Source organism: Drosophila willistoni, assembly GCF_018902025.1.
Source record: "Drosophila willistoni isolate 14030-0811.24 chromosome 2R unlocalized genomic scaffold, UCI_dwil_1.1 Seg167, whole genome shotgun sequence".
In the NCBI taxonomy this organism is placed as follows: Eukaryota; Metazoa; Arthropoda; class Insecta; order Diptera; family Drosophilidae; genus Drosophila; species Drosophila willistoni.
Genome location: NW_025814050.1, coordinates 19,429,608 through 19,448,956, shown reverse-complemented (window position 1 = coordinate 19,448,956; position 19,349 = coordinate 19,429,608). Strand labels below are relative to the sequence as shown.

Below are 19,349 nucleotides of genomic sequence, written 5' to 3'. Positions count from 1 at the left end.
GGAGAGAATACAGAATCAGTGGATACTCCAAATTTGTTTAGTTTCCAAAATGTAGCATCCACCAGTGCACAGTCGCCTATACCGAATAACTCTGATGATTCTGGGTATCTGGCAGATGCATCTTCAACTTCGCCAACCACAAGTAATTCCACTTCGGGTAGTACTCGACGAGCTCCTGTTCGACGAGTTCCAGTTCGGCGAGTTCCAGTTCGGCGAACTCCTGTTCGTCGATCACCAAGAACTCGGCAATTAACAGCACTGAGAAGAGTTGTGTCTGTTGAACGGCGATTGCCTCGTCGTAGTTCCCGTATTCGAAATAGGCTAAACCGAGAACGAGAACAAGCATTGAGAAACGCCGCTACTTTACCAAATACGCGCAAATAATTTCGTAAGCCTTCGTGTAGATATGTGTATCCTTTTGACAAGTTGACCCCGGGGATTATAAAGGACTTCAGATCAATCGATGACAAAATTTCATTTGAGTATCAAATTTTGAATTTTATTAGTTTCATTTGTAAACTTTCAAATTAAGTAATTATAGAATCTCAAGACTGGAATTGGATTCTTCAAAATTGATTGTTAAGCTATATAAGCTATTGAGATATAATTGTTATAAATATCGATACAAATATATGTTCCATCTAAATGTAAACTACTTTAAAGGGTATGCTAAAATCGTCATTTGAATCAAAATGTATGGAATATTTTGTGTGTGTTCTTTTCCCTTAGTTCCTTCCGCTCAGTGCGTAGCTAATCAAAACTCGTGATTTTCCTGTGAAAGCTGTTCTTCATCTCCTTATTTTTTATTTGCTTTAAACATTTCTGTCCCTGAGGGCTGAGGTGGAGGTGGAAGAGGGCGGGGGGCGGGGTGGGTTTGCAGCCACTTTACCTTCATCAGCAAGAAGTGAGCCAGTCAGGCGGTGGCAACTATCAGCGTTGAATGAAAATCGCTGATGCGAGGAGAGGTGGTCGGCAAAGAAAAATCCCCGAATGAGCCAGATGAAAATAAATTTCTCCACCAGCTGAGAGTAAAAAGTAGCACCAGTCAAAAGGTTGTGTTCGTGACCTTTGCCAGGCGTTTTATAGTTGTCCCCATAGCTCAGTGCTTGGCATTTCTTTTTGCCGTGCTGATTTGGCACCCGCACACACACACACTCACTCATGTAGATGTATATTTCTATATATGTATGTACTTACATATAAATACGCAGTCCATGCACACGGACAAAGTCTCCTTCTGCTGCTAGTTACACGCTCGTTTTTAGTACGTGCCAGAGCTTAGATACTCGCCGGCACGCACATTGCTTTGTATCCTTCATCTGGAATGCCACTGTTGCTGCTACTTACTTGCCCACGAGCCACATCAAGACCATACTTACAAACACATACGCACACACACACATACCCACAAACATGTGTGTGCATGTTGCGCTGAAAAGTATACCAAGTTCTCTTTACTTTCGGTTGCTTGAGCTTAAGAAATTTGGTTTTTCGATTTATTTGTGTCCTCGAGTCTTAAAGTCTCACGGAACGTATCCATAATGTCATTGGAATTGATGTGAATTCATTTCAGTTATTTAAGCTAACGATTTTGGTATTTGCTTTTGGTAATTGTGTGACTGAGCAGAAGTCTCTTTCGATTGCTAACTAAATTTATTTGAATCTACAGACATTCGAGTTTTATGTCAAAACTAAAAATCAACTTTACTTTGCACACGACAATATTGTCACAATTCTCAAATTTCTTCACAATTTTCCTTATTCTTTACGATAAATCACAGAAATTCCAAAAATATTTCTTTTTATATTTTCCTTATTTTAATCAGTAAAACAATGTGTTCAAAAATTTATCATTGAAGAATTAATATTCCTTAATAATAAGAATTCTATCTTTTTGCACTGCATGTTATACACAAATTTCGGTAAGTTTACATAGAAAGTTGACTGTTTAGCCAATTTTTAAATATCGAAAGATATCCATTCGTCCATAGAATTTCGGCTCGCACTTGCATTGACAATGGCACTGGTCTCGCTTTGTCCCAATAGATGCGTCGCAAAAGCTCTTGGCTGGAGTTGCCTCAGTTCCTGCGTCGCAGTAGCTCTTAGCTGGAGTTGCCTCAGTTTCTGAATCATAGTAGCTCTCAGCTACTGTTATGGTGCTTTAATCAGGAAAACAATGTATTCAAAAATTTATCATTGAAGAATTAATATTCCTTAATAATAATAATTCCATCTTTTCGCACTGCATGTTATACACAAATTTCGGTAAGTTTACATAGAAAGTTGACTGTTTAGCCAATTTTTAAATATCGAAAGATATCCATTCGTCCATAGAATTTCGGCTCGCACTTGCATTGACAATGGCACTGGTCTCGCTTTGTCCCAATAGATGCGTCGCAAAAGCTCTTGGCTGGAGTTGCCTCGGTTCCTACGTCGCAGTAGCTCTTAGCTGGAGTTGCCTCAGTTTCTGAATCATAGTAGCTCTCAGCTACTGTTATGGTGCTTTAATCAGGAAAACAATGTATTCAATTGAATTATCATTGAAGAATTAATATTCCTTAATAATTATAATTCCATCTTTTTGCACTGCATTTATACACAAATTTCGGTAAGTTTACATAGAAAGTTGACTGTTTAGCCAATTTTTAAATATCGAAAGATATCCATTCGTCCATAGAATTTCGGCTCGCACTTGCATTGACAATGGCACTGGTCTCGCTTTGTCCCAATAGATGCGTCGCAAAAGCTCTTGGCTGGAGTTGCCTCGGTTCCTACGTCGCAGTAGCTCTTAGCTGGAGTTGCCTCAGTTTCTGAATCATAGTAGCTCTCAGCTACTGTTATGGTGCTTTAATCAGGAAAACAATGTATTCAATTGAATTATCATTGAAGAATTAATATTCCTTAATAATTATAATTCCATCTTTTTGCACTGCATTTATACACAAATTTCGGTAAGTTTACATAGAAAGTTGACTGTTTAGCCAATTTTTAAATATCGAAAGATATCCATTCGTCCATAGAATTTCGGCTCGCACTTGCATTGACAATGGCACTGGTCTCGCTTTGTCCCAATAGATGCGTCGCAAAAGCTCTTGGCTGGAGTTGCCTCGGTTCCTACGTCGCAGTAGATCTCAGCTGGAGTTGCCTCGGTTCCTACGTCGCAGTAGCTCTTAGCTGGAGTTGCCTCAGTTTCTGAATCATAGTAGCTCTCAGCTACTGTTATGGTGCTTTAATCAGGAAAACAATGTATTCAATTGAATTATCATTGAAGAATTAATATTCCTTAATAATTATAATTCCATCTTTTTGCACTGCATTTATACACAAATTTCGGTAAGTTTACATAGAAAGTTGACTGTTTAGCCAATTTTTAAATATCGAAAGATATCCATTCGTCCATAGAATTTCGGCTCGCACTTGCATTGACAATGGCACTGGTCTCGCTTTGTCCCAATAGATGCGTCGCAAAAGCTCTTGGCTGGAGATGCCTCAGTTCCTACGTCGCAGTAGATCTCAGCTGGAGTTGCCTCGGTTCCTACGTCGCAGTAGCTCTTAGCTGGAGTTGCCTCAGTTTCTGAATCATAGTAGCTCTCAGCTACTGTTATGGTGCTTTAATCAGGAAAACAATGTATTCAATTGAATTATCATTGAAGAATTAATATTCCTTAATAATTATAATTCCATCTTTTTGCACTGCATTTATACACAAATTTCGGTAAGTTTACATAGAAAGTTGACTGTTTAGCCAATTTTTAAATATCGAAAGATATCAATTCGTCCATAGAATTTCGGCTCGCACTTGCATTGACAATGGCACTGGTCTCGCTTTGTCCCAATAGATGCGTCGCAAAAGCTCTTGGCTGGAGTTGCCTCGGTTCCTACGTCGCAGTAGATCTCAGCTGGAGTTGCCTCGGTTCCTACGTCGCAGTAGCTCTTAGCTGGAGTTGCCTCAGTTTCTGAATCATAGTAGCTCTCAGCTACTGTTATGGTGCTTTAATCAGGAAAACAATGTATTCAATTGAATTATCATTGAAGAATTAATATTCCTTAATAATTATAATTCCATCTTTTTGCACTGCATTTATACACAAATTTCGGTAAGTTTACATAGAAAGTTGACTGTTTAGCCAATTTTTAAATATCGAAAGATATCAATTCGTCCATAGAATTTCGGCTCGCACTTGCATTGACAATGGCACTGGTCTCGCTTTGTCCCAATAGATGCGTCGCAAAAGCTCTTGGCTGGAGTTGCCTCGGTTCCTACGTCGCAGTAGATCTCAGCTGGAGTTGCCTCGGTTCCTACGTCGCAGTAGCTCTTAGCTGGAGTTGCCTCAGTTTCTGAATCATAGTAGCTCTCAGCTACTGTTATGGTGCTTTAATCAGGAAAACAATGTATTCAATTGAATTATCATTGAAGAATTAATATTCCTTAATAATTATAATTCCATCTTTTTGCACTGCATTTATACACAAATTTCGGTAAGTTTACATAGAAAGTTGACTGTTTAGCCAATTTTTAAATATCGAAAGATATCCATTCGTCCATAGAATTTCGGCTCGCACTTGCATTGACAATGGCACTGGTCTCGCTTTGTCCCAATAGATGCGTCGCAAAAGCTCTTGGCTGGAGTTGCCTCGGTTCCTGCCACTATCAGTCGACTGTCCGTGGATCATTAATTTGGCATCAGTCTTCTGTCCCTCAGCAATCAACTTGGCATCCTCCTTTCGTACTAGTTCCACGCCTCGGGTAAATGCTTCCAGAGAAACGTCATACATGCTTAGGGCATAGCACAGATTTTCCATCGCGTGATCGGCGGAAGGCTCCGAATCGCTTTCATCGTAGCTGGTCCCAACACCAGCTCCAAGACCTACCATTAAAGTAGCCGTATCCAGTCTCAATCCTCTGACCGATGTAGCCTCAACCATCAGAGTATTCCTGCCTTGGGACGACATCGATGTGCTCTTATCCTGTCTGTTTGTCAGTCTCATCTTCACTGATTGACCCGTCTGTATGGACTTATCCATGTCATAATGTAGATTGATCTTGGCCTGAGTCCGTTTCAGCAACAAAACAGGCTGGCGACAATTCTGCCTATAGGCCCGTCTACCAGATGAACTTCCTGTTGAACTTCCTGTTGAACTTCCTGTATCCTCCGAACTCTCGTATCGCTCATGCCGCACTCTTGGACCACCAGTCCTGGGATCCACCTCAACAATGGTTTTGGTGCGAATTGAACTGCTTGAAGAAGTAGCAGTTCAAGTTCCTGCATGTTCCTTGAGCAAGTCGGTCGTTGCATCTCGTAGATCGACGACATTTTTTTTTTTTTTTCGATTGAAGCATTTTAATCAAAAATTGCGTTTGAATTGTCGAAAAATTTGATACACACAACTTTGATTCGTCTAAAAAATTGGAAATAATATAAATTATAATAAAGTAAAATTATTAAAAATTATATAATATATAAAGTAAATTATTCTTTGGGTCATTCAAAAATTAATGGATTTTGTGGATGTCAAAAATGTAATTGTATGAAAAAATGTATCCTTAGTGTAAAAACTAAACCAAAAGTTCTATGAAGGATTTTTATATCATCAATGTTTCCTAGACTCATCATTCACATTCAAATCTTTCATGGGTATATATTTAATATCAATGTTTCCTAGACTTTTCATTTACATTTAAATCACTCCAAAAAGCAGATTCATAACTAACTCGTAACAAAAATCACAATTTTCCCACTAAAAAATTGTTTTTTTTTTCCCATTCATTTTCCATTTCAAATACTTGGTGAGTTATAGAAAATATAATTTCTGAATGGATGTCTAACCACCTTTATTAAAGCCACCAAAGATGTCGAATTGCTCGTCAAGAATCGATCCCACCGAGATCGATGAGCGCGATCAGATCGAGGACATGCATTTGGAATTGGAACGCCTTCAATCCAATGATAATGTAACGTGCAATGAAGAGAATACAGCAACAACATATCAGGAACCAAGTCCAGTGTCAACCGTTCCAGATGAAGATTTGGAATATCTGCTTGATATGCCTTTTCATTTTCCACTTCCTGGAACATTAGATGAACCTAGTCATCGACGTCGAGCTTCCGCTCCAGCCAGACGTCGTGCTGCAACAAATGGAAGACAGACATTTGCCCATAGAAACCGACAATTGGACGCGATTCATATAATGCGAAGAATATTCTCTCCACCAAGTGTACCCCGGAGAGCTGGGGCAAGAAATGATGAACGAATGCGTCGTCGTATGGCCCGAGTGGACAATCTTCGTCGTCAATTTGCCAACTCAATGAATCGAGTATTGCGTAGATTTCCATTTACAACCACTGGTCTAGCTGGATATTTGTATCGTCTAAGATATAGCGACTAAGAACTGAAACACTATATATTCTTAGCCCACAAAATTAACGAGTGAATGGATTTTGGATTCTTCTTAATGTTAAATTTTTAATTTAATTGCATCAAGCTGCAGTCATTTGACAACGATTTTGCCAATTTTGGATAAGACTAATCAAACACAATATCCTGGATCACTGCAGAGCTTGACTTTCTAAATTTGTTGTACATTTTCTTTAACTATTAACATGTCACTCGATATATGTTTATAAAGATGGATGAAATCCAAAATGTAGTTTCATTTTGAAAAGTAGTTTTAAATATTTCATAAATGAAATATTGGCTTAATTCATAGTTGGTGAATCGGTAAGTAAAATCCTTAATCAAAGAAAAATGTTTACTTTCAGTTCAGTAATGTATTCTTTATTTATCTTACGTTTGTTATCGTCCTTTTTTATTGCGTTTTAATTAATTTTTTGTCCTTGAAACTACTGAATTGTCATTTTTTATTGACGAGAAGAACAAATAGTTTTCATTTATCCATTTTTCATTAAGCAGAACGACAAAGTCCATTATTCTTTACTGGAATGGTCACTAGGAAAATATTTAAAGATTACTTCCTATTCGGAACTCATCAATTTTGACAAACTTTTAATTATTGAAAGAGAACCAGAACTCGAATTGATTTTCTAATTGAGATGACAAAGTGCATGCCCAAAAGGATGGGAAATTAATGATTGATTTAGGAATGCTCAGCCATGTGATTGACAAAGTGTCTTTTTGCAACAATTTTTCAGAGAATAATCGCCAATGGCGTGTTCTTGCTCTTGTTTTTTATTTTTTGTCACCTCAAATTAAGGCCACATGCTTCAGTGCATCACCAATAACACCATCATCTTCAACATCATCATCATCATCTTCACCATCATTATCTCGAACAGCAGCGACAGAAACTGAAGCAATCGACCGAGAGACAAAAATAAGAATCCATTTATGGTTTTTGGTTCCCCTTGTCCATGTGGCGCCATCTCCATGGTCTTATCTGACATTATTTTCTCTCTTCTCTTGGTTCTCTTTCCCCTTAAGTTTTATGACAATCACGCGACAGGGTTCCTAACTTTGACTGTCGTAATTGATATTAAGACAAAATGAGCCCAATGGGAGGCCTAACAACTTGCAAAACAAAGAAATGTAACGAGCGGATTTATTTTTGGCCAAAAATATATATATATACACTTTATCTTAGCTGATAGTTAATAACTTTTTATGTTCGCTTCAAATTACAAAATATGAAAACTGACTTGACTTACTCTTGACTTATATACACATAAAACTTCAGGCAGCATCGTCGTGGAAAAACCATTTATAGATCTACTAGGAAAATGTTTCAAGTATCAAGAATAGTGAAATCGTGTCTAAAATACTATATATTAAGACTTGGGTTGTCTTAAGAGATGTATCTTTACTATGATATAACAAAAGGAGACTAATTTTCAAACATTTCACAATAAAGTGTCATCGTTATTATTCAACAAAAAATGTCCATTGCGACGTTACTTAAACCTCCAATTTGATGTTATTATTGCCTCTAAAATATAATGAAAGAAAATGATTTGACAGACGATTTTTTAAAAATGCGTGGATACAATTTCATTGGAACTAATTTTAGTTTAATTATTAAAACTCCACATATCATTTATATAACTTTAAATTTAAATTTAAACGAGTTTAAAGTTTCTTCTTTGTTAGACATTTGTTTTTAAGCCCTTCCAAGATCGAAATTTTATAGAAGAAAAGTCAAGTCAAAAAAAAAGTCAAAAGTCAAAATGTCAGCTATAACATCTATTATTTTTTATACTAAACAATTTAAAGCCATTGTAAAAGGAACCACATATTATTTAGTAGACAAACTTTGATTTTATATTTAAATTTTACAAAATAATACTAACCCAAAAACACGGTTAAAGGCTTTATATACATAGAAGTCAACACTTAGATACGAAAATGAATCTCATATCTCTTTAAAGGATGCTCTAACTATATTTAAAGGATCTACCAACAAAATAGTTTATCCATTAAACATGAGAACTCTAAGCTGACTCTTGTCCAAAAAAATTAATAGGCATTGATTTAGCTGGAACATTAATTTTGAGGCCTGATGACACTTGAATGGGGATTGGCAAACCAATTGCATTCAGGTCCGATCTGTAGGTTAGACTGGTTTTCAATTCAGAATCAATCAGCTAGAGACTACCACGATGACAACGGCGTCTATTGACCAATTCACAATTGGTAAATTCCTGCTGTTGCTGCCGCTGCTGCTGCTGCTGCTGCGGCTGCTGTCGTCGCTATTGTTTGGCAATTCACATAAAGGGAATCGAGTGGTAGGAGATTGAAACCGAAGGGCAGGCATTTGTCTTTCGGATTGCGCGTGAACAAAAACGCGACAACAAAACAATATTGGAGGCTTTTGGGGATGGGAGAAAAAGATAGAAACAGAGAGAGAGAGAGAGAGAGAGAGTGACACAGTGAAAAGAGGCTAGGGGAGACGGGTAGGTCATTGGAGCCCATCAAAAAAGTGCAATGTCGACACTCTGGCTTTGACTACAATAGAGAGAGAAAGAGAGAGAAAGAGACCCAGGGCTGGACTCCATTCATACATCCTCATGTCCTGGTACGCTTCGATAGCTCCATTCGCTGGGCTCTGGGGCGAACTTAAGCCACAAAAGCATTTTGCAGCTTTTGTGCATCGACTCTGACGTTGTTTCTGGTTTCAACCAACCCAACTGCCCTTCCCCTCATCCCTTTTCCCCCTTCACTTTAAACTACTGCTCCTCCACCTGTCGAGGGATAACTCTAATGACGTCAATGGTGAGTGGCAACGACGTTTGTCAAACGCACGGCCCTGCCTTTATTATGTTTCTGGTTTCGTTTTTTCCCTCAGATTTCTATTTCTTTTTTTTTTTTTGGGTTCTTTTTTTTATTTTTGGTTTTTGGTTGTAGTAGTAGTAGTAGTAGGAGTGGCTGTTAGTGACACGTTGCAACATGCAACAAGCCGCCTCCAAAAGAGGCAGAAGCTGCAAAAATTCAACGAAGCTGAAACTTTTTGTTTACCCCGTCGGTTTGCCGCTGGTAAAAAAGGGAAAAGTTTCCACAATTTGCGTGCCCCAGTTGGTTTAGAGATGGAAGGCAGCAGAAAAAACCCGAAAAAAAAGTAACAACTTTTAATAGAATAGTCGTCAGTCTTCTCCTTGCACTTCATACTCTTCCTGCTCTCTGGCCATTCTTTTGTTTTTTATTTCGCTCTTGTGGCCAACTTTTCTGGAAGACTTGTCGTTGAGTTAATTAATTTAAAATCCCAAAAAAAAAGAACCTGAATAGCCCCTTTGTATCTATACAATAGAAATAATGTTCATTCTTATAGCATATATATTATAGTTTTTTTTAGATAATTCGAACAATTTTAAAATATTTAGTTTGAAATGCTAAAAGTTAGGATAGGGCAAAATAAAGCACTATAAGGCGGGGTAATAAGGCGCATTAAAGTTATTACTATAATTGAATAAATTATTTTGAAAAAACCAATGTGTACATTTGTCAGATTCAGATGAATCAGCTTACTATATGTCATATGAGGGTCTTAATATCAATTCGGACAATAATCAGAAGTTGTTGGCGATGCAGAGAACTTTATTTATTAAAGATATATGCACTTATGTATATAAGATAGATTTATCCGATAGACATCCATTCAACAACCCCACATAGACCGATCGTGGTCCGTATCTGTTATGATATGTTGGTAGTTCGTTTGGCTGCATCCTGAAGGGAATTCAGTAGATGAGCTCCTTAGTGTCCATGGCTCATCGCTGCCAAGGCTGGAGGTGTTAGAATATATACATATATAAATGTTAATCAGAAAACTTTTAATATTAATTTAGAAAATTTGGTTTAATTTGCCCTGCTCTTTTTGATAATGCCAATTTTGGATACTGTGGGCGGTAGTTGAATTAACCGATGTCAGAATATTCAGGAGATTCGGGTTTTAGTTGCTTTAGATTAATAGTAGTTTATTTTATTTCTTAATGTACTTTTTATTATTTATTATAGTTATTATTTATTTTAGTTATTATTAACGTTCTCTCGATCTCTGTCCTATAAACTAGGATAAACTTAGAGTAGCAAGAGCGCAAATGTGAGCGTCTCTCCTGCTACAATACGTTCGAATGATTCGCTATATTTTTTTAACAGTAAATCACATCTAAATGTATTATTCACCTCAAGTTACGCAATGAATAAACCTTTCATTTCAGTGCTCACATAAAATAGTAGAATATATATTTCCAAGCGATATAGACAAAATGCACCAAATAGCTCCACACTTTCCCCTCATAATAATGGAAAATCGCGTAACTACTTGTTGCATTACTTTTCAATCAATAATTTCAAATTCTAAGAAAAGTCCTTCAAGTTCGTAACTTTAAGCACGCTTAAAGTTTTTCCTTCCAAAATGTTTTAAATTCCATTTATAATGACTTGAAATGCCCATCATTATTAATAAATTCTTGTGAATGTCGCTCATCGTCAATTTAAAGAAGAGAATTTTTAGATAAATTCAAAATGTAACATTTAAGTTTTGATGTAATTCAATATGCTTGGCCTTTTGAAATTTTCCTACAACCACTTTATTGTCTGATTGGCTCTCAAGTCAATTTGCCATCTCATTTACAATTGTCGAATTGGCAAGGCTAACATTTGTCTGGGGGTCTGCTTCCCCCCACTTTCTCACCCGCTTTCACCCCTACACTTTCGACACTCGACAACTCGCCAGTCTCATCTAATTTTTGCTCATGTCCGTGTACAGTCAGTTGGTCATATATTTAAGCCAATGATTGCTTTTCAATATCTATGGAACTTAAGGCCAAGGCAAAATATGAAGCAGGTCCGTTTTCTATACATACATATATTTGGCATTTGCAAAGTTTATTATATTGGACTGTTTTATTTTTGTTGGACAGAAGTTCAAGGACAATTATATACCTCTATAAAAATAAATGTATATACACAAAACTTTCACTTTGAGACTAATATTCATACTCATATACCTATATATATATATATATGTATATGTATATTTGGCATTGGTCATGGCCCATTATCTTTATCAACAGACACAAAAGTATACACACAGTCAGCGAAAGTTTTTTTTTTCTTTTATGTGTCGCAGCCTGAAAGTAGGCAAAACAAATTTAACGATTATTTCTTATGTGTCTAAAAATAACAGAAAATACCCTCAAATTTTGGCATAAAGTGCCAGACATTCATTTTCGGGACAAAGTATATCGTCATGGTAGGGCATCAACTCACCTCCTACAAAACAAGTAAACTCGTTTAACTCGGAAATGCAGTAGCAAGAGAAGGCTACAGGAATAAAAAAAAAAGCGCGTTGAGGACCTAGAAAAAATGGCGCAAATGCGCACTTAATTGCGCACTCAAAGGGAATCCCCCAACCTACCCATCAAACAGAAACCGAAAACGGAATAAAAGCCAAGGGTATGACTGAATGAAGGAGGAATAAAAAGTAATCTGACCAGCTGTGCTTTTCAGTTTTGGTAAAACAAAAGGCCATATACACACACACATACACACACACATACATATTTATATAAATGTATGTGCATATTTTGTAGGTATGTACTTTTATTTCGACCATTGAAATATGCTGCGGTTGTGGCAAGAGGAAACAAGCCCAGCTACTAATGGACAACACTCTATATATATGAATTTATAATTGGGATGGCTATAAATTTCAAAGGCGTAGTACAAATTGAGAGAAAGAGAGAGTGTACTTATTCGGCCATCAAATAACTCTTGTGAAACACTCTAGAAAATGCATCATGAAACATTTTAGAAGTTTTTAAATTTGATTTGTTGTCGTTAACTTTTAGTAAAATACTTTAATTTAATGAGTCTCCTTTTTTAAATATTAGGATATTACATAATTGGTCAGATGTTTGTAATGCAGAGAAGACTTTTTCGACCCCATAAGGTAATTTTCCATATAATATCAAGTTCTCATTACAATATCCTTTACATTGTATTGTATTTACTCAAATATTTCAATTAGAAAATGATTTTATAATTTTATGAAATAAAATCAATTTGTTACCTGTTAACTTTGAAACAACTTTGATATTTTTCAAAAAGTTTACTTTTTTTTACTAAGCGCGTCACTTGGGAAATTTTCACATCACTATAGTATTTTCAAAATTCCTTTTTAAGTTTTTCCTTAAACTCTCCTACAACTTTCTTAAAGAGCTCCAAGTTTAACCTTTCTTTGCTCTGAAAAAGCTTTAAAAATGGAATTTAAGTCTAGATAAGTGGGTCCAACATTTTTTATTTCAAAGACTTACCAAATTCTTAAATCAATACAAACCTGTTTCATTTTGTCCACTTAAAACCTGAAGCATTTTTTCATTTCAATTCATCTGTAAAATATTAAATGGTTATCATTACTCGACTCTTAATAGTCTTAATGCATTACTTCCATGACCGAATTGATGTTTTGCAAGCCGCAAAGGTCAAAGCAATTTGTTAAAATATTTACTAAATGCAATTTAAATGAGTTTTAAGTTAAATTCCATGCATATTTTGTGCAAAGACAACAACTCGGAAAGGCTTACAAACTGAAATACACACACACACACAAATTTAACCCTTTTCTATGCATATTAAGAGGGAAAATCGAACATTTGAATGGCGTCTTTCCATCTTGCCTTGTTTTTGTTTCTTTTTTTATGGCCATAAAATGGTTTATTTCATACATTTGCCTTTGCCCCTCCCCAATCATCAGCATCATAATCATCAACATCATCAGTAGCTGGACCAGGAGCAGGAGCAATAGTAGAATCAAGTCCTTTTTTTTTGTTGTTGTATATAAAATTTCCATAATTGTGGGTAGGCTACGCATATTTAAATGCCTGGCAGTCTGTTTGCCTTGTTTTTTGTGTTTTCTGTCCTGCACGTGCTAAGGATTAGGCAGGCCTGGGGCGCACATCTTTATCTTTGGGGTAAGTACGTCTTCTCTTTGCCTACTCGCCGTCTTTCATTAGGAATTGCGTGAATTGCATTGGCTTTAAGGTCGACTAGGTTTAGTGAAAACGTTTTATCGTTTCAAGTCAGCAAGACACTATAAATGGCTTAACCGAGCTGCAGGCAAACAGCAAATGCAGCAAACTGAAAACTACACGGAGCAGGAGCAGCATATGGTCATGTCAATCAGGCTGTCTAACAATCAGTGTGTGTATGTGTGTGTGTGTGTGTGTGTGGGTTCCTGTGTGTGAGTGTGTTTGACTGGCTCCAATCCGATTGTAGTTTAGCCTGCAGCCAGCCGTTGCTTCTGCTGTGCAATGTCCTTGGTATAATACATCCGCTTTGACTGCAACTGCAACGTCAATTGCTGGCTTTATCCTTTTCCCTATTTGGGGGTTACCTTGGCTAAATGCCGTACTCTATCGTTTCTCTTGGCCTTGGCAGTTGATCATTTCTGCTTGGCTGCAGCCATGGCCAAGGATAGCCACTACTCTGGCTCCTCCCCGAAATGAGAAGACAAAAACTTTTGATTCCTGGCAATAATTCCTTTTCATTGGATATACATTTTTCTCGTTTCCACTTTTTGCACATTTATCTCATTTTCATTCAGTTTTTTTTTTGGCTAGCCTTTAAGGTTTTTATGTAACCTTTTCTGTGATTTATGGTGAGTCAAAGTTTTTTTCCACAAATTGATTTCTCGTGAATTATGACGGTCACCTTATTTTCGGAGTTGGAGTCGATTGAATTATCTAACGTTTTTTGGGAAATTTATAAACGCAAAGAACCCTTCTATGCAAAAGGAGCAATTTTCATCCATTATTTTAATTTTTTCTTTCTTTTTTCAGTTTGATTTGTTATAATGGCTTTTTGTGTTTATGGACTAAGCGATATATTTATGTTTGTGGGGTTTTTATTATTATATATGAGTTCCAATTATTACAGTTCAAGGCAGTCGATTTTATCTACTAATTATTTATTTATTTTGTATTATTGCTAACACATCTACTACTTAAAGTGGAAAGAGAAATGATGTTTGTCCTTACAGCGTGTTATCTTGAGAAATATTTGACACCTGTAATAGAAGTCCTTATGGACCTATCCAGTGTAAGAGTCCGGGGGTGTCTGGGTTTGACTTATAGCCCCAAAAAGTAAGTTTTTGAAAACGTTACGATGAATCCTAATATTTACTGACGAAATGCCTTTACGAAAATTACCGAAATTACTATCGACCCTTCTAAAAAATAGTCTCTGTATCTGTCAATGGACTTCCTGTTTTTCAAATAGTCTTCTTTAGTTTCAGCTATGGTTGATTGTTTTTTAATTTTCAAACTTTTAGCGCATTTCTTTTAGCGCCACTTATATATCTGACATGAAAATACATCAATAGAAAAATATTTTGTGTTGAAGTTTTAATGGATTTTTTTTTTTTACTTATATTGATTTTTTATTTTATTTGTACCTTTTATATATAAGTACATCGGTGCGATTGGGTGTAAAACTATGACTAGTACAGTCCATAGGGGAGCTCTAGGATAAGGAATCATCTAAAGAGCCGGGTTGAACAACTATTATCCTGTAGTCCAATAGCTGTAGTCCAATAGCTTGGGGAAATTCTTCTTTACTTCTACTTTACAAGTTAACTTCAGTTTATATGTCATCTCTAACCTGTATAAATAGCTATGATAAGATCTTCTGAAACCAAATTGAGTTCAAAACTAAGTATAACCAAGTCAACTGGCCAAGCCTAATATACCTTAGGTTAAACATAGCTACGATCTATTCCAAACTGTGTGTGCTCTAAATATCAATTTTTGCGTATATAAAGATTTATGTCAAGAACTCATAACGACTTGCTCTAAATATATATATTAACAGTAATTACTTTTACTTGCTCCCATTTATATATGCATAATGATGTCATGTTTTGAGTTACGTTTCATCAAAGTCAGAAACAAAAAAACCCGATACCGAAACAAAACTTGAACCGAAAAGCCCGCCCAACTGCATTCAGAGAGTGACCCTCACAGTCATAAACCATATGAGCAACAGCAGCAGCAGCGTCAAATGGACAACTGGGCAACTATTGTATATGGCTGACAATTAATAACGGTTATACCTGGAGATTTATGTGCGGCAACATATAAACAAGACCGAAGCGCGTCTCAAACAAGGCGACCGCAAAATGTCATAAACCCAAACCCAAATCCAAATCCAAATCTAAACCCAACCCCGAACACAATACAACAAAATATTGTGCATGTGTTTTAGAAAACAACAACAACAACAACAAAATATGTATATAAATTTTGTATAATTAAAGTAAAAGAGCTTGCGACTAGCGAACAGAAATTTTGCTTCTTCACACCATTTTTTTTTTTTTTTGGATAGTGGGCGTGAGAGAAGGACGGAGAGGTGTCTGAGACTAGGTGTCTGGCATAATGGAAGGTGAGGTGCAAGTGGCGAGTATTGTGCAGTTGAGGGGTCATAAAATACAATAAGAAACTAAAACAAAATAACACACACAGAGACCGCACCGCACCGCACCGAACGTGGTTTTTCCATGGCAAACCAATTTTGGGGATGACTCGGAATCAGAGTCGTGGGATACAAAAAGTAAATAGAAAAAAAACAACACACATTTCTAAACGATCCGGTTGAGGTTGAGTAATGATCTTTGCCCACTGGAGACATGTTTGTTCCGACTTTTGGAGTACCTATAAATTGTTGAGCAAACAATGGATATGACAACAGTTGCTCTACAGTGTCCACATCGACTACATCGAAAACAAAGCAAAATCGAATCCTTAACGGAACTACAAACAATATAAATATGGCAAGTATATAGAAGGAAATTCTAAAAGAATATTTTTTTTGTACTTTTTAAAGGATGTGCAGTTAGTCTTGTTAAACCAAATGATTGAACCAAATATTGAATTAACTAAAATTTTACATTTTTATGGGATTTACAACATCTTTGCGTTTTAGTTTCAAATACTCCTACAATAATTCACAAAAAACATTAAAAACAAAAGCCTAAATTTATTCTGAGAGTGCCAGGATTAAGACAATATAATTTGATAACCCTTCCACAGACAAAATTACTTTTGTAATTCCATTCTCCTATATCTGGGACCAGTAAATTGAAAACAAAATTTAAAAGAGGAATAGCTTCCAACAAAAATCTTTAACTTTAATATATACAAAAGGCATAATAGTAGGTACTTAGCTGATACAAATTCTTGATTAAAAATCGCATTATCTTAAAATAATGCTAAATATAGAATCCATTCAGATAAGAAGAATCCTAGAACTTCAACCAAAATTATCCTTATAAAGTTACCTGAAACTTTGATATTCATAAAGGCTATTCAATTGATTATAATGGTAGTTTTCAATTTAATCACAAATCTAAGTCCATATTGTAACGACTTGGAAACTATTAAAAAACGTTTTGGAAACGATAAACGACCTAATTGTATAAGTCCTACTTAAAACATTATAAAAAATCGATTGATTAATGGCTTTTAAAATCAAATTTTAAATTTAAACACTTTAGAAAGATGAATAAGTAGGTAGACAGAACAATATAGCTATTATTGAATACTTCATTCTGAAAAAAAAACAACTCAAATTAATCCCTTTTTTACCTATTTCAGCACTGCCTAACCGTATTTGCCATCGCTTTGAGTTCTCTGGTCCTTTGTGGAGCTGATGTCTCACATTTATCGAACAGTTACTTGCCACCTGTGCTTGGTGGATTTGGTAATGGCTATTCCGGTGGCTACTCTTCATATCCATCGTACTCGTCTGGCGGTGGTTATTATTCAGGATCTAGCTATGCCTCGCCCCTGATTTCGTCCAGTTATAAGAACTATGCGGTGCCTCAGTATAGTACATATACGAGTCCTTCGAGAACCTATTTGCCAGCCAACACTGGCTATGCTGGCTATAATGGTTACTCTGGTCTGGATACCAAATATGCCAGCAATGGTGGTTATATCTACTAATAACGAGATGTCAAACAATCAGCAGCAAGAAAACTATGAGAAAAATTACTTCTTAAAAATTTGTTCTATTTAAATATTGTCAAAAAAAAATAATAAAGTTCTTCAGTATATGCAAAAGTAATTAATTTCTCAGTTTTTGTGAAAGCTATGGGTTTGCCCTTTTTTATTTGTTTTGAAAGTCAAGTAAGTGAACTTATATTAAACAAAAGGGAACTGTAACTAACCAATATACTTATATACTTAATCTCACAGATTTGGACCTATTTAAACACAGTGCAAAAGTTATGAGATAAAAACGCTTTGGGTAAGTGACATGAACTGATAAATGTTTATCTTCTTTTTGGCATCGCTCATCACTGCCAACGCTCTCAGGAATGTAATCGAAACCTAAATGGTCTTTAGCCATTCTAAATTCAGATCTATTTCAGCAAAACGGCAAAAAAAAAACGTGAAAGAAAAAGTGTTTTATTATTGGTTTAAAGTTGCTACTCTTCTCGCGAAAACCAATCTACAGTGGAAAAATACAAACAATTTATGAACTTTATATACATATCAAAGGCAGATGAAAAAAAAGAGAGAAAAAAAAATGGATTTGCATAGCTAACGCGAAAAGAAAAACACGAAAAACAATAGATGCGTGATACTCTTAAGAGTTCACACAGAAGCAAAACCAACGGGTGGTTAAGGCTATACTCGGTTCGGTCTGAGGGTCTCCAAGCACAACGTGGTGCCCGGGGCATCGATGGCGGGGAGGAAGGAGCTATAGGGGCACAGCTAAACTGAATGAATGAAGGAAACACAAAAGACAGTCACTTCCGTTTACTTAGAAATCTACATTTTTGTTATACCCTTACATGACTTTATGTTTTTGTCAGTTAACTTAGAACCTAACTTTACCATAAAGTGATTCAATTACGTTCTATTGAACTTAAGAAGAAGTATTCAAAGTTTCAGTTTTAATTAATCAGAAATATTTGCTCCCAAAAGTATGCAATGGGTTGAAAAAGTATTAAATAATTGCTACAAATTTATAACATTTCGTTTGTTTTGTCATTTAAATTAATAAAGAAATTTCAAAACATATTTATATGTTTCAAAAAGCTTATTATTGTACTGCTTATTGCATACTTTTAGGAGCAATTTTCTCCGCGTTACTCCCCCCTATATACGCGCTTGGCAAACCTCTACTAATTTGTAGTTTAACTTGAAATATTCTTAAGATCTTATTGAGATCTAATTCATAAATGGATGAACTTCTTTTAGAAATAGTTTTACTTTAGGCATTGTCGATTCAACTTTATTTCAAAAACTAGTCCAAAGACTTGAGCTATTTAGTTAATCCATAATATGTATTTAAACTTTGCCCCCAGCTTTGGTTAATAATGTAATGTACCCATTCTGTTTGCTAGAGTATGAAAATTCAATATGACCTCAGGATAGATTTTGGTAAAGACAACAGCCCAACAAGAGTTAAGACCGGGCGTTAATTGGATTTATTTGGCAATTTATGACAAAAGTTTTTCTCGCCGCTGTTGTTCTTGGTCGATGGGATTGTTTGTTGTTGTTGTTGTTGTTATTGTTGTTCTTGTAATTTGGCTGACATTTGCATTTGCACAAAAACCAAATACAAAAATTGAGAGAAAAAAACGAAGAGAATTCGAAATCAATAAAATGAAAATTGATGCTTTCAGCCGTAAAACAGAAAAAGAACGGAAATTGAAATGTGGTAAAATGGCAGGCTGAAGAGTTGTTGGGAATGTAGGCAGAAAGGGGGGGAGCAATGGTGATGATGATAACACATACAGTTCTAGTTGACTGAGGGTCCAAGAGAATTTTTTATATGAATTTTCATTCAGTTTGTGGATTTTTCATTTTTACATACATACATTTTATTAA

At 35.8% G+C, this 19,349-nt stretch overlaps 2 protein-coding genes and 1 long non-coding RNA gene across 11 annotated transcripts; all 3 read left to right on the top strand.

The window, feature by feature from the left end:
- The first annotated feature begins 1,820 nt into the window (after positions 1–1,820).
- LOC124460289 lies at positions 1,821–5,428 on the top strand. 9 transcript variants are annotated; one of them, XR_006954219.1, is made up of 9 exons: positions 1,821–1,922; positions 1,992–2,265; positions 2,335–2,608; positions 2,678–2,951; positions 3,021–3,333; positions 3,403–3,715; positions 3,785–4,097; positions 4,149–4,479; positions 4,549–5,428. It is a non-coding gene; the product is annotated as an uncharacterized LOC124460289 (long non-coding RNA). The 9 variants fall into 9 exon arrangements; XR_006954220.1 differs by having other exon boundaries at positions 3,767–4,097; positions 4,167–4,479; XR_006954215.1 differs by having other exon boundaries at positions 3,385–3,715; positions 4,167–4,479.
- Positions 5,429–5,664: 236 nt separating this feature from the next.
- On the top strand, positions 5,665–6,645 carry LOC111518616. Its single transcript, XM_023175955.2, has 2 exons — positions 5,665–5,788; positions 5,843–6,645. Exon 2 carries the CDS (start codon positions 5,852–5,854, stop codon positions 6,386–6,388), a length of 537 nt encoding a protein of 178 aa, XP_023031723.1. The 5' UTR covers positions 5,665–5,788; positions 5,843–5,851; the 3' UTR covers positions 6,389–6,645.
- Positions 6,646–8,612: 1,967 nt separating this feature from the next.
- Positions 8,613–17,472, top strand: LOC6642864. Its single transcript, XM_023175740.2, has 2 exons — positions 8,613–8,738; positions 17,103–17,472. The coding sequence occupies exons 1-2, from the start codon at positions 8,613–8,615 to the stop codon at positions 17,451–17,453; spliced, it is 477 nt and encodes a 158-aa protein (XP_023031508.1). The 3' UTR covers positions 17,454–17,472.
- Positions 17,473–19,349: the final 1,877 nt, after the last annotated feature.

Excerpts from the sequence above, each read along its gene's own strand:
- LOC111518616 (XM_023175955.2), top strand. The coding sequence starts at position 5,852 with ATGTCGAATTGCTCGTCAAGAATCGATCCCACCGAGATCGATGAGCGC.
- LOC6642864 (XM_023175740.2), top strand. The coding sequence starts at position 8,613 with ATGACAACGGCGTCTATTGACCAATTCACAATTGGTAAATTCCTGCTG. Across the intron at positions 8,739-17,102 it reads CACATAAAGGGAATCGAGTG|CACTGCCTAACCGTATTTGC; the intron begins GTAGGAGATTGA and ends TACCTATTTCAG.